This window comes from Salvia hispanica, chromosome 3 (assembly GCF_023119035.1).
Source record: "Salvia hispanica cultivar TCC Black 2014 chromosome 3, UniMelb_Shisp_WGS_1.0, whole genome shotgun sequence".
Classification (NCBI taxonomy): Eukaryota; Viridiplantae; Streptophyta; class Magnoliopsida; order Lamiales; family Lamiaceae; genus Salvia; species Salvia hispanica.
In genome coordinates, this window is record NC_062967.1 from 25,168,112 (window position 1) to 25,183,384 (window position 15,273).

General features: G+C 34.7%; 2 protein-coding genes across 3 annotated transcripts; both read left to right on the top strand.

Moving 5' to 3' along the window:
• Positions 1-3,668: 3,668 nt before the first annotated feature.
• LOC125216285 (protein LEO1 homolog) lies at positions 3,669-8,657 on the top strand. 2 transcript variants are annotated; one of them, XM_048117958.1, is made up of 9 exons: positions 3,669-3,804; positions 4,965-5,296; positions 5,934-6,066; positions 6,163-6,375; positions 7,496-7,669; positions 7,742-7,870; positions 7,970-8,107; positions 8,185-8,314; positions 8,391-8,657. In XM_048117958.1, exons 1-8 carry the CDS (start codon positions 3,706-3,708, stop codon positions 8,257-8,259), a joined length of 1,293 nt encoding a protein of 430 aa, XP_047973915.1. In that variant the 5' UTR covers positions 3,669-3,705; the 3' UTR covers positions 8,260-8,314; positions 8,391-8,657. The 2 variants fall into 2 exon arrangements, with proteins under 2 accessions (XP_047973915.1, XP_047973914.1); XM_048117957.1 differs by having other exon boundaries at positions 8,413-8,657.
• Positions 8,658-13,731: 5,074 nt separating this feature from the next.
• On the top strand, positions 13,732-14,906 carry LOC125211335. The gene is made up of 4 exons (XM_048111068.1): positions 13,732-13,804; positions 13,966-14,046; positions 14,131-14,234; positions 14,605-14,906. The coding sequence occupies exons 2-4, from the start codon at positions 13,967-13,969 to the stop codon at positions 14,811-14,813; spliced, it is 393 nt and encodes a 130-aa protein (XP_047967025.1). The 5' UTR covers positions 13,732-13,804; position 13,966; the 3' UTR covers positions 14,814-14,906.
• Positions 14,907-15,273: the final 367 nt, after the last annotated feature.

Here is a 15,273-nt window from a genome sequence, read left to right on the forward strand (position 1 = left end):
CAAATAAATTAAACATAGGATCTATTTGACAGATTATAAGATTAATCAATTCACATATTAACACAGAATTGCATGCTAGAACACAATAATAGTACATAATGCTATGTGGATGTTTCAAATCCAGTTTCAGAACCTTAATATGCATTTCAACATTGTTGGAATTCAAGGACTTACATTCAAGATTCAAAATTCAAAAATCTAAATTCAAAATCGAAATTCAATTGCATCGTCGGAATCGGCAACCGAGGTTGACGGTGACGGCTTCGTCTCGTCAATGGGCCGCCGTTGCACCGGAACTCCTACAACACCGCGACCTCTTCACATCCGACGAGTTCGACGGGTTTTGGACCAAGTTGCAGAGAAAGAAAATTAGGTTCTTGGTGCTGTGGAGAAGAAGAAAATGGAAGAGAAGGAGAATAAAAAATTTTGATTTTAATTCATGTTCTATTTCAAAAAAAATTTAAAAATAAATAATTAGCTACAGTAATAAATGACTAATCCGGTCAACAAAACACTAATTAACGGTTGATCATCGAAAATTGATGGAACCGTAAAAGAAGACCAGATTGACACGAATTTCATTTATTATGGACCCGTTTTTCAAAAAATGTATTTTAGGCCAAATTTATATATGGGTCATATGTTTAGTCATTGAAATGGATAGGGGTGGGAATATGGATATCGGATATTGGGTTTATCTGTACCCGACCCGATATCCACCGGATATTGGATACCCAATATCCAATTTTATGGGATTGGATATTGAAATTTAAGATAAATTGGGTAACCCGAATGAGTATCGGATATTACCCGAATATCCAATTTATTATTTAAAACAATTTTTAAATTAAGTTTAGCCATTTTAGGCTTCAAGAGCTGAGCCAATTTATTTACTAATTACAATTTACTAGGTTAACTTTCTCTAAACTTATATAAATAAGTCGATCTTTCGTACTCTAGGTCACGGCTTCTCCAAACTCTCAAGTTTTACGTATTGCATAATCAACTCATGTGGTTTTTATATTTTACTAGTTAATTATTTTGACGTATTGGTTGCTTATAGTTTAATTAAATGCATAACCAATCCCCATAAATATAATCATATACTTTAAAATAAAAACAACCAATTTTTTTATAGTTTTATACTACAAAATAAATGCAACATTAAAGATATTAGTCAATTTAAATATTTCTATATTTATAATAAAATTTGAATTTTTTTTATTAGTTATTAACATATGTAAAGAATCGGGTATTTGGATACCCAGGTATGGATACCCGGGGCGGGTATTGAAGTACCCGAAAATATATCGGGTCGGGTTTTGAATAGATATTTAGATGATTTTTGGGTTTGGGTACCCGATTTTTTCGGGTTGGATATCCACGGATACCCGTATTCCCACCGCTAGAAATGCAGTACTATATTTCCGCGTCCGCAATCATAGAAACTCACTTAATATTTCGAATTTCATTTCAATAGCCTTTTATCATGATGATCGATCGACGCCCACATTTTTTTCATTTCATCAACTCCAGGCTCCAGCCCTCTTTATCGCAGCTGCATTCATACTCTGAAAATTAGTTTTTGGTATTCTGAGAAGATCATCGAGTACGAGAAATTAATTTTCGGTTTGTGTGAATAATGAATCAAAACTCTGCAATTTGGGAGAAAATGAGAAACCGTTGCTTCAAATCCTGTGTATTGACGCCTTCTTCAGGTATTGTTGCTTGTTTCCGAGACCCAATTCGTTTTTCTAATTCGAAGTTTACTTGTTGATCTAATTCGGGGATGGTTTGATTACAATTATTTCGATGCAATGTTGACTTAGGTAAACTTGAGCAGTATGCTTCTGTGGTAGTAACATATTTGCTGAAGTATGTGCGATACCGACTTAAGTGAACCTGAAAAAGGTTGTTATAGGTAAATAAGAATCATGATATTATCATAAGATCAAACATGAGAGAGATTTTGAGATTAGAAGGTGATCTACTTGAATCATTCATCCGTGTAAGCCTTTTGGTTTATGAATTTGACAAGCCAAATGCTCTGTTTGAGTGTCTTTATGGTTAGACTTCGTGGGTATTCTGGTTAGGGTGATTACAAAAATAATTTGACATATAACTGAAATATAAGACTATGTAAGCAAGAAATGTACATACTGGCTAAGATAGCAATCTGTTTGGGTTTTGTTCAATGCTTTACACAGGCAAAATTACCAAGCATTTTCCTTTCCAATGGTGGTAACTCTATCATGTACTATTTGAGAATATCTTTGCAATGGCATTGTCGCTTTATTAGTCAGGTTTGTGATTCGTTGTTTTTCCTTGCCTTCGAGTAATATTGTTGAATTATCCATTGTGCAATTTCCATATATATGCATCTTTTTTATATTATAGAACCGGAATATGCTGAGTTGCTATTTGATAATAATTCATTGTTGGTACAAAAAACTAAATTCCTAAAACAAATGGAAAATGAATTTGAAACTATGAGCAGAGCATCTATGATGGATTTCACTCTGTCTTAGATTTCAACTTGACTATGTTTTCATATAAAATGGAATGCCTCTCCTTGCATAGTATCTTCTGATGTGAGCTGTTTCATTTATGAATGTTTTTCCTACTTTGGAAAATCATGTTATGCAATCATCCAACTAAGTGGATCAGAATTCAGCATCACTAGGCAATCTTTGGCATGTTATATGCATCGGACCTGACCAAGAGTTCTGAGTGAAAGTGGTGAATGTATTAGATTAAATAGAGTAAATGAAACTAATTTTTGCTGGACTATAGTTGACCTTTGGTGTAACAAAATGTAAGCGAAAATAGAGGCTTTTATTGGAATTATAATGATATTTATCTGAGTGGTTCTTTGCTGCTGTCCATGAAATTTTAAAAATTCAAGTCAAAGTAAGGGATTGAGACGATCCTTGAAGATATAAAGTAATATGCTCTACATTTATTGCTTAAAATAATTTCTCCAGAGAGCTAATTATTAGTATTTCTCTGAGTAACAATCTGTGCTCAGTAAAGGATCAGCTATTACATAACAAGCATGATGGTAGTCTTTAGAGGCGTGGTAAGTTCGGAAGAAAAACAATTATTTTGATCTTGAAAGCAGATACAGTATGATGTGGGTAACAACGGTGGTGGAGAAAGGGAAGGGGAATGCCACCAAGATTTACTAAAACAGCTATGACCACATCCATTTGTAATTTTGTACAATTAAGGCCACAATCTTAGGGAAAAATTGTAAAACTTGTGTTAATATAGTGTCAATTGTACAATTAAGGCCACAATCTTCATTGACAATCGTATGTGTTAGTGTCAATTGTACAATTAAGGACACAGTCTTCAGTGATTACTGTAGGTGTTACTCGTGAAATCATTTAAGAGACACTTAGGATCATATGAATATGGTGTCAAAACATCTCGTTGCATTTATTACTTGTTGCCATTGTTTTCTCTTTCTTCAGGATTTTACTTACTGGTCTCTGAGAAACTCCAAAATAATAATCAGCAGAAAAAGTTACTTGTAACGCCAGTTTACTTTACGGAAAGGAATCTGAACTTTCATTCTAAATAACTCCGCCGCAGAACATATAGATTCAGAATTCATTTTAAAGTTCATACACTCAGAGTCTCTCTCTCAGGGTAAGTACCCATTCCCTCCCTCCATCTCACTTAAGGCTAGTTATATAAAAAATGAATAGAGATCAAATCATGCAAAATCTATTTGGCTATCCATCCGAAGAGGAGTCTGCATCAAGCCATGAAATGAACCACCAGCCTGAATTTAACTCTGTAAGATTTGTTCGTCTTATTTTCCTTTTTAGCTAATAGCATGTCTTTAATGAGTCTGTACGGCCCAATTCAGAAGATCTAACAAAAATTTTCCGATTAGAATGCATTTATTTAGTTTTCTGCTTGGGACTTGTCAAAATGGCAACAAAAAAATTAAAGAATTTTTGGGGGGATAAATTTACTCAACACATGCATAAAAAATTCTGAATGTACGATTATACAGAATATCTGAGTAAACCTTTTATTTTATATCATTCATATATGTTCTAGACAGCTTTTTGCCTGCAATCCAACATCAGGAAGGTGATTGGCATGCGGGCACAACTTAAATGTAATGATGGCTTCCTTATGGTCTATCATTCTTGCCAATATTGTTTTGCTCTGGGTTGTAATCTCTAATGTTTTTGTGCACGTGGAATTAAAAAAATATCTGAAAACTGAATGTCCTATGTTTGAAATCATAATCATTACTTTGTGTATGCGTAGATGGTGACTGTCATCCACAGATAGTTTTTCCTTTTTGGATTGACATTGAAATAGGAACCTAGGGTTTAGTTATTTTCCTTGTGCTATTTTAATTTAAATATTTTGGAGAATGGTTCTCTGGTTTTATGAGTAGCTCTTAAATGAAAATTCAGTGGCCTCAGGCCCTCAATGAAACGTGTTGAATATTTTTATGTCTAAAATTACTCATTTAGTAGTATGAATATCTCTTTGTGATTGCTGAACTAAGTACTAGTTGGATTGAGTTCCTTCCTCATCAAGGTCCAACTCTTGCATGATCTGGTCCAGTTGGGAAACGTAATAGATGATGCATATGGATTTCATAATTTATAGGAAGAGTACAGGTAATGAAGGAAATGAGCCATAATTATTTTATGCTTAATGCTTCTTGGTTAACGTAAAAACCTGTTGGAAGATTGATTGACATCAGAACAAACTAGGGAAGCAAATGAAGTATAGATGATTCTCCTGGTTTTTCATATGTTTGTTGCTTCTACACCTTGTTAAATTTTCAGATACTTTTTCAAACACTTTTATCACCATATTGTGCACTTGTGCTTTATTTATAAACTTTCCTTATTGTCCTTTTTCTCCTGTAATAGTTTTATAGTTTCTCCTTCATTTGTTTAATTTACGTGTTTGACATTTCACTTCAGGATGAAAGGGACGGAGGAACTGAACATGCTAATGATGCCACATCCAGTCAACTGGTTGAAATTGATGGTGGTTTTCAGTTAAATGAGGATGCCGTATGCTCAAGGTCTAGCGATGGAGGGTTTGAGCACCATACGCAAACAGCACCAAAAGAAGAGATCAAAATTGGACGTGGTGCAGAGTTACATCATGAGGGCGGAAGCACATGTAACTGTGATGAAGGAGGGCCTATGTGTGATAATAAAAGCACATTCAGGCATAGGGTCAAAACTGAAGTTGGAGCTGAGTTTAATGATGAGGCTGGAGGGATCGATAAAGAGAGTAGTAGCTCAATGTATTTTGCTCAAACCCTCCACTTTTGAATAGTTTGTCTTTCTTGTGACTGTTTCTATTATTTGGTGTGACTTTATTAGTTTGAACTTGAATATATAGTTATTCGATTAATTATCTTTTAGTACCATGAAGTATTTTGTATCCTCCCAGTTTCCTTGAATTTCAGTTTGTTTCTGATGCTTTTGAATTTTGGCGAAGATCCTGCTAATGTTATTGTTTTTTACCTACAATTGGTCAATATAGTTATCAATCCCTAAATTAGTGTATCTAGGAAAGTAAACACCCATTAATTCTTGGCTGGATATATTGTAAGCCCAGTTCAGCTGGCTAGCCCACCTAAGACATGATGACTCTCAATTAGTTTGTCATAGTTCTGAACCCAAGTTTTCCAAATTAGTGGAGATGTGCTTTACATATTGAAGTATTTGTTTGATAGGCTGGCAAACAATAAGTATTCTGAGACCCTTTCTGAGAGCACTTATGCCTTCTATTTGAGTTGTTGATGTATCACCGACTTGATAATTTTACAGGGTTGTAGATTGCAATTTATCATTGTAACATTTTCTCTTATTCACATTTTAGTGTTTTCTTCTGCATTTTTTTTGCTTAACCATCTCTGAGAATTTATGTTATGACAGGCTATTAAAGACTGAGAATGGAAAGGATCGAGCTCGAATTGCAGATGTAATGCGTGCTCTTTTTGGGGATTCAGATGAGGAACCAGGACAATATGAAGCTGAGTATGGCACTGATCAAGGGAAAAACAATTCCGTGAGAACTGAGACATTATAATGATTATTTAGTTTTCTGGTTGTTGGCCACCCAGTGATTCAGAATGTACTTATAATGTTTCTTGTGCCAACATAGATATCTCCAGAACACAAGTTAAGTTATGGGGAAGATCTGGAGTCTAAAGGTACTGAATCAAGTGAATACACACAATTTGGACCCGAAGAAGTAGAAGAAAAGGCCGGGGATAAACTAGAGGGGGAGTCAAAGGATAAACTGGAGGAGCAGTCAATCGGTAGGTTGCTGGTGGTGGAGTTTCCAAACCGCACTCCACGTGCTGACCCATCTCAGGTTACCTCCCTTGTTGCTTTTGCCAGACCATATGCATTTTTTTTTAATATTTTAGCTGTTGATACATATATTCTTTATTCAATTATTAGCTAGATGCCACTAATAAATAGAAGGTTTTTTGGACACACTTAAGAAATTAGCATTTTTGAGCTTCATTTGTTGATGAAAACAAAGATGAAATATATCTTTACAATGTGACGATTGATTGATGTCTTGTTGCATTTTAGTGTAAACATGATTACTTGCAAAGTCATTTTATATGCTTGTTCTCAAATTTTAGTAGTTTCCTTGATTTGTAAAGCTGGTTATTTAGAGTATGATGGTTTTGGTTTCGGTCATAATGCAAATAATGCTTGTGATGGTGTCCTGAATACAATCTTCAGGAGCTGAATTGAGATGCACACTGATGTTGCCTTTCATGATTTTTTCTATGGACTACTTTATCGCCTAATCATTATTTTCTTATTTTGTTGAGACCTGTTTGTTATCCTGCATCTGTTTCTTCGAATTCTTCAAAATATACTCAGGTGCTTGATTCAGATTAGTTTCTTATATTGGTTTCACGTGGTTTTGGATGTAGATTAATCGCCTCTAATTCCTCGTGATGTTCACACTTCTTTCTAAAGGTTCCCCATTGAATTATACGAATTGATTTTAGCGTGTCTTTTATTTGATCATATAAACCTTATCCTTATAGCTTTATGAATCTAGAAACATATGACTCTTTCTTCCACTAGTAAGTCTCATCGAAGCCTAATGTTTGAATTCAAAGAAATTATGCAGTGTGTGTATGTGTGTGTCTGCAGGTGTGTACATGTGTGTGTGTGTGTGCATGTGTGTGTATCTGTCTGTGTGTGCAAATTTGTGTATATGTGTGTGCGTGTGTGTAGGTGTGTGTATGTGTATGTCTGTGCAAGTGTATGTATGTTGTGGATTTATTGGAAGAGTGTGGCTTAATGCTGGGCAGAACTTCTTCATAGTTTTATTTACAATCGTTCATATTGGTTTCTCTTTGTGTGTGTTCCTTCTACTCTATCTGTCATGTATACTTCATGCATGTGGATTACCTTTTATGTGCAGCTCAAATCTGCGTATATATAACATGAAACTGTATTTGCAGATGGCAACAACTGAACTCTCAAACATAGTAGCATTTGATAGTAAGCCATTTGACCCAACAACATACTCAGGGGAAGATATTTATATAACAGACGCTTCCGGATCTGAAATGATTATCCCATCAACCAATATCGTTCGATGGAGAAATGTCGTAAACAATGATGGAACAATCTCTGTAAGTGTGATTCTATCCTTCAAATTGGCCAAGAAATCATGTTTTCTCGAATCTGAACCTAATCTTGTGCAGGCTGAAAGCAATGCACGCATTGTGAATTGGTCGGATGGGAGCTTCCAGTTGTTAATTGGGAAAAAGGCATTTGACGTCACGGAGGAAGATGCAAACAAGATCCTATCATATTCTTTCTTCTGGCATCAGGTGTCATAAATCATTCATTTTTGCATTCAATCGTCCATTTATAATCGCAAGCATGTTTACCACAATCCATGTCCTTATTATTTTGGGTCAACTATACAGGGCATCTACCGGTCTCTGGTGAGCTTCTCTAAATCGGAAAAGATTGCTTCATCTTCCGTAGTTTCTGATCCCGATGGTTTGACTGTTCATGGTGATCGGGAGACCACACCTATGCCTGAACCAGAGCAATTTCAGCAGGTAGAGTGCTTACACGAATCCCACATTTTTACGACGTTATTTTCCAGTTGTTGAATCAGTTTTACAAAATCCACTAGGATGATCAAAAAGCAACTGAAGACAATCTCTCACTTAACCAGAAGAGCAATGACACCCAATCACAACAACCTTGAGGACGATACTGATGAGCACATGTTGCCCAGTGAAGCAGACGACGTAAATCTTGAGGTATGCTTTCAGATATCTTTGATTGATTGTATGCGTAGAAACTTATCGTGAACTTATCGTGCTATTATCACTCAAGATTTATATGTTTATACTCTTAGAGGCAGAAAGATCGTCAAACTAAGAAGCGTAGGCCAAGACGCGGATAAAGGTGAGGGGAGTTGGAACTTGAATATGAAAGGGGTTTGATAAGTTGAAATTACTTGGCTTCAGTTGCTTCTGAAACTTTAGTTTGGATGATTTTTCTGTTGCATACGTCTGACAAATTGATGACTCATGTTTTAGCAAACCTATTTATACATTTCTATGGTGATTATATCTTTATCAAAGATAATCCTTTGTCTCATTATCGTTGCAATGATTTTATGCATTCAATGAAATGTTTTTAGGGTCCGTTCGATACACAATGAAAATGTTATAGTAATTGATATGTGTGTGCGTGCGTGTGCGCATTTTGTGTGTGCAATAGGTGGAGGTGCCCATTTTTATAATTATTTGAAAATTCTAATTATTTACTTTTAATATCAAATTATGGAAATGGGAGATATTAAAATTGAATTCAATTTTATATCCAAATATTTTATGGTACCAAATATTAAATTTAAAATTGAAGACTCAAATTCTAATTTTATAGGAAATTATTTTTTCATGATATTATGATCCCAAATAATAAATAGACATTTGATAAAGGCTAAAAATGAGCTTGCATTCAAAATATGCCAAGTCAAAATTTTATTAAAACTCATGCCGAGTCAAAGTGGGTTTTTAAATGATAGATGGGTGGAGTAATACGTACATAGAAGAAGATATTTTTTCTGAATATAAAAATGTAATAAAATTGATATTTATTTGTTTAGGTTTACAAAATTATCTACTCCTTCTGTCCCATAAATATTGTCCATGTTTGACTTGACATGAGTTTTAAGAAATGTGAAAAAAAGTGGATGGAAAAAGTTAGTGGAATGTAGGTCCCACATTTATATATTAGTTTTATAATAGAATGCGAGTGTAATGAGTTAGTGGAAAGTAGGGTCAATTTACCAAAAATGGAAAAAACAATGTGGACAACATTTAGTGGACGGACCGAAATGGCAAAACTGAACAACTTTTCATGGACGGAGGGAGCATATTTTAGTAAATAATTTTTCTTTTAATATGACAGGAGTATTCAAAAAAAAATAGAAAATGACATTCCTATAAAGCATCCACAATAGCGGACTAGCCCGAGGGACGAAAAACCAACGCCCTAGAGCTAGGGCGCGCACTAACCGGCTAGCTGAATTTTTTTAAATTTTTTTTATTTATACTCTATATTTACAATTCATTGCACTTTATTTATTTTTTAATATTTGATAAACACCAATAATTAAAATGAATTAATCGTATTTGTCAATTTATTTGTTAGGCTAGGACGTTGACTAGGCTATTGCTAGCTTATTGCTAGGCTGTTGTTTAGTTAGACTATTGCTAGGCAGGTGGGAAGGACATGATTATGTAGCAGAAGAAGTTTTTGGTTAGGCTATTACTAGGTCAATTGTGTATACTTATAGGATAATATATAGAGGAGAGATGAAGACATATCACATGAAGTGATGAAGTGACACACTTGGAAACTTAATCAACTCCCTCCCAACTCTCCCACTCTATCTTCTCGTCATCTACACACAATCCACAAAAACCCTAAGTCTGGTTCCAACCGAGGACACTGCCGATGCCGCCGATTACTAGGCTATTACTAGGTCAATTGTGTATACTTATAGGATAATATATAGAGGAGAGATGAAGACATATCACATGAAGTGATGAAGTGACACACTTGGAAACTTAATCAACTCCCTCCCAACTCTCCCACTCTATCTTCTCGTCATCTACACACAATCCACAAAAACCCTAAGTCTGGTTCCAACCGAGGACACTGCCGATGCCGCCGATTATCTCTAGTTGGCTTTTGCGGATCTCAATGATCCAAAATGGGAAGTAAGGATGCGGTTTAACACAAAGGAAGAATTAACTTGTTTTTGAATGGTGAGAACTGAGAACTAGTCTTTGGATGGTGGGTACCTTTTTTTATGGTGGATACTTGTTTGCCATAGGGTTTTTTGACATCAATCGGCACTGGCAATGCTTAGAATTACAAATGTTCAAAATGTATTTGATATTGATAATGAATATGTTGGACTAGTTTGACGGTATTTTGTTTTATTTTTCTGCTTCATCTTCAACGAAATAGTAGTCCATTTCAAATCCAATTTCAGAACCTTAATATGCATTTCAACATTGTCGGAATTCAAAGACATAAATTCACAGACTTATATTCAAGATTCAAAAATCTATATTCAAAATCGAAATTCAATTGCTTCGTCAGAATCGGCAACTGAGGTTGACGGTGACGGCATCGTCTCGTCGATGGGCCGCTGTCGTCACCGGAACTCCTACAACACCGCGACCGCTCCACATTCGATGTTGAGTTCGAAGGGTTTTGGACCAAGTTGCAGAGAAAGAAAATTAGATTGTGGGTAAGAAGAAATAGAAAAGAGGGAGAATAAAAAAATTAATTTTAATTCATGTTTTTCATGCTTATATTTAAGGGTTTTCTATTTTATAAATATTTCAGAATTTTTTAAAAAAATAAAAAATAGCTACAGTAATAAATGACTAATCCTGTCAACAAAACACTAATTAACGTTGACCGTGGAAAATTGATGGAACCGTAAAAAAAAGACCAGATCGACACAAATTTCATTTGTTATGGACCCATTTTTCAAAAAATATTTATATATTTAGGATCAAAATTGAACTATAGTCTTTGAAATAATAGTATTCCCTCCGTCCCAAGATATTAGACTCTTATTCTTTTTTGGGTGTCCCAACATATTTGAGTCATTTCTATTTATAGTAAAATTTACTTTACTACCAACTCCACTTACACCACTAACTCCTAAATTCCTGTGCCCAAAAGAAATGACTCTAATATCTTGGGACGGAGGGAGTACCCCAAAATGATGTAATTTATGTTTACAGTCAAAGAAACTCACTTAATATTTCGAACTTCCGCATTTCAATAGCCTTTATCATGATGATCGACGCCCACATTTTTTTTTTCATTTCATTTACTCCAGGCTCCAGCCCTCTTAATCGCAGCTGCATTCATACTCTGAAAATTAATTTTTGGTATTCTGAGAATATCATCGAGTACGTGAGATTAATTTTCGGTTTGTGTGAATAATGAATCAAAACTCTGCAATTTGGGAGAAAATGAGAAACCGTTGCTTCAAATCTCGTGTATTGACGCCTTCTTCAGGTATTGTTGCTTGTTTCCGAGACCCAATTCGTTTTTCTAATTTGATATTTATGTGCTGATCAAATTTGGGGATGATCTGATTACAATTATTTCCTCCTAATGCTGACTTAGGTAAACTTGAGTAGTATGCTTCTGTGGTTACATATTTGCTGTAGTATAAAGGGTTTTGAGTTGTCTAGAATGCTTCGATGATAATGATTATATATTTCGTCGCAATGAGCCTTGCAAATATGAAGTTTGGATTATGAGCGATGGGTCGTGGACGAGAGAGTCTGTTTTCCATACTCGTGGTGTTAAGAAGCCGGTATGGTTTTCAGGCTATTGTATTTTGCAAGTGTGACTGATGAGCTAGTGGTGTTTGATCGTGCTGTTGGGAAGTTGAAGTATGTTGGTGTCGATTGGTCTCCGAATAAATATCGAAGTACTGATCTAATGATGATTCCGGTTTTTGAGAGCTTTGTTCAACTCAATTGAATTTAACATTTTGTGGAGGTAAGATTCCGGTTACTCATTCTCAATTCCTTATGCTTATCAATGTTTAATGTATGGATTAGTAATGTGTTCTATGTTAAATAATTCAACTTGATCAGAGACAGGAGCCTGGGAAAGAAGATAAAGATGTGACTGAAGCGAGACCAGACCAATATTTCTAGCGCAACTTGTTATCTTTTAGTACTCCTATTTGTTTTGGATATACATTAAGATCATGATAGCAAAACATTGACTTTACTATGTTATGGATGATATTCGCAGGTTTTTCATCACGGTTTTAAAGCATCAAACTGACTCCCAAATGAATGAAAATCTCATGGTTCAAGGCCATGAACATGTTAAATACTCCCTTTCTTCCTCACCGACTGAGACATTTCTTTTTGGCATGACATTTATAAAAAAGTGATTAAATTTTGTTAGTTAAGTGGAAGAGAATAAATTAAAAGAGAGAATACATTAAAGGAAGGAAATGACTCATTTATCTTGGGACATTGCAGAAAGGAATATGAATCACTCAGCAATGGATCGATGAAGTACCAACCAATGATGAAAAGGAAGTTTTAAATGAAAATGCATAGAAATAATTTTTGCATTCCCATCGCCATTCCATTCGTACTTCTATTCCATATATACATACCAAGAAGGACCTTAGTTTTATGGACAAAATCTGGGTTGAGTTGCCTATTTTAGGTCCTCACTATGGCTAGATCGGTTCGATACAGGGCTCCAGGTCAATTAATAATTGTTCACAAAGTTCATGAATACAAGAGAGTGTGTTTATGGCCTCGACCTCAAGCCAAGGTCGGCCAGAAACGTGCCCCGAGTCCTGTAAAGAGGTTGTCACCCATCCTTGGTGCATGCCTAAAAAGTGTGTGATTAATAATAGAAGGGATAAGTATTTAAATTATGAAGTTTGGTTAAATTATCGTATGTCATTTGATTTTTAAAATTTGAATATTAAATCATGAAGTTTCAATTTTTTGCATTTATTCCATTAATGAACAAAATGTCATCTTTTAATGATGATCAAAACAACATGATTCCCTATAATAAGTATTTTTTTTCTTTTTAATTCTTTAATTTATTTTTTATTTTTGTATTTTATTAAATTATTGTCGTTTCTGATATCATCATTTTGGGCATAGAAGAGGCAATTGGAAAAATCTAAAACTTCATAAACTAATATTCCAATTCTAAAGACCATAAAACTAATTATAAAGACCATATCACAAAATAGAATCTAATACTCCTACTAGATTAGAATTGGTAGTATAGTTAGGAAATGATTTAGTAAGTATGTATCCTAAATTAAATGCTTAAATAAGTCAATAACCACGCATACTCCGAGATGGGCCTAGATAGTTATGTCAAGTAATACAATAAAAATACCGGATTGGATCTCCTAATCCATTTTTTCTACTTCATTCTTAATCCACATCTCACAACTTAATAAAATAATCTTATAACATTTAAGTGATGGTTATAAGATTATTTTATTAAGTTGTGAGTGTGATTAGGAAGAGAGTAGGAAAGGTATCCGCATCGAATAAATACGGCCCAAATGATTTAACAGACCCATAAATATTTAAACCTAAATTTGCAATTCTTACCGCTGGCGTCTTCTTCACAGAATTAATTCACCCGATCGTTTTCGTTTTCTTCTTCTTCAAACCATGATGATCACCACATAAACAACCAAGGTATGTTTCTTCTACACCAAATTAAATAATACTCCAGTGATGGACTGATTTTGCCCTTTTGTACCAAACTAAAACTTTTCTAAAAATAGTATACTCTTTTAAAAGTTGATTCCTTTTATTATTTGGTTATCAACTGAATCCTAATTTATCTTGATGGAAAGCATGGTTGTCTGCTTGAGTCGCATGCCTACCTCCGCCAGTGTTCGATCTATCAATTACATTTCAGCTCAAGTCTTCTCAAGGTTCTATTTTTTTTAATCCGAATTATGTATTCTGACTTGTTTGTATTTGTTCTAACTGTCAATTATTTGGGAAATTTTGGTTAGGAAGGCTAAAGCTGCCAAGAAAAACACAAGAATCGACGGTGCCCCGCCTACGAGGAAGAAGCTAATCAAACCCTATAAAGCTCTTTCTTTATGTGAAACATTAGGTATTCTCAAATTTTCTGAACAATAAACTAATTTCTATGTTTACTATGATGCAGTTTGATTGTTCAATTCTATACTTAGCTTCATAAATAGTACACAACTTGTATAAGTTAATAAAAAACCATTACAACAAGTTTTCTCTCTTCAAAACTAAAAAAATCATGCTCCTCCCACTAAATAGGCACTATATATTTTCTTAGCCCTTATCCATATATTTAACTTATCCACAATCCACTAACAATATTTCAGTTATCTTTTCTCCGTTGCACTTATCCACTAGTATTAGGTGATCTTTTCCGCACTAACACTATTTCAGTTATCTTTTCCCCCAAAGTGCCTATTTCTATAATGCTTTCCATTTTTATTGTGTAGGTAGCCATGGGATTCCTGATCCCTACATATCCGAGACAAATTGTGCACCATGCTTACAACATTGGGAGGCAGACATCTGCCCTAATCCTAATCCTAAGCCTCATATTTTTGTCAATTATCATGATAATGAACAATATTTTGCTGCACATTCCCTTGCTGAGGATGGCACCATCTCACCAAATATCACATATATCCTCCATCTTTTCTAGCTAAAAAATATTACTCCTTCAGTGGAGCTAGTTGTAATGGTCTACTTCATTTGTGTGGTATTGAGTCAAGTGATCATGCTCTTTGGAACCCAACAACTGGTGACTATAAGATCCTCCCTAAGCCCTTTGTGGATCACTCTCCTAACAATACATATTCTTCTCGCTTCGTTGGAATGTGGTCTGGCCATAGATTTGAAGATTACAAAGTGCTGAATCTTGTTGAAATTAGTTTTACACATGAAAATGTTTATAGTTACCACATTTACTTGTATTCACTCAAAACTAATTCTTGGAAGAGAATACCATGCACTGGGTTTTATTGTGGAAATAGTTTTGATTGCGTGTCTCGGGTTTTTTATTGTAAAAGAAAAATAGAACAAACCCACGTTATCCTTTCATTCGACTTTTCTTCTGAAACTTTATCCATTTTACACCAGCCTAAAAATAGCTGCGACGGTTA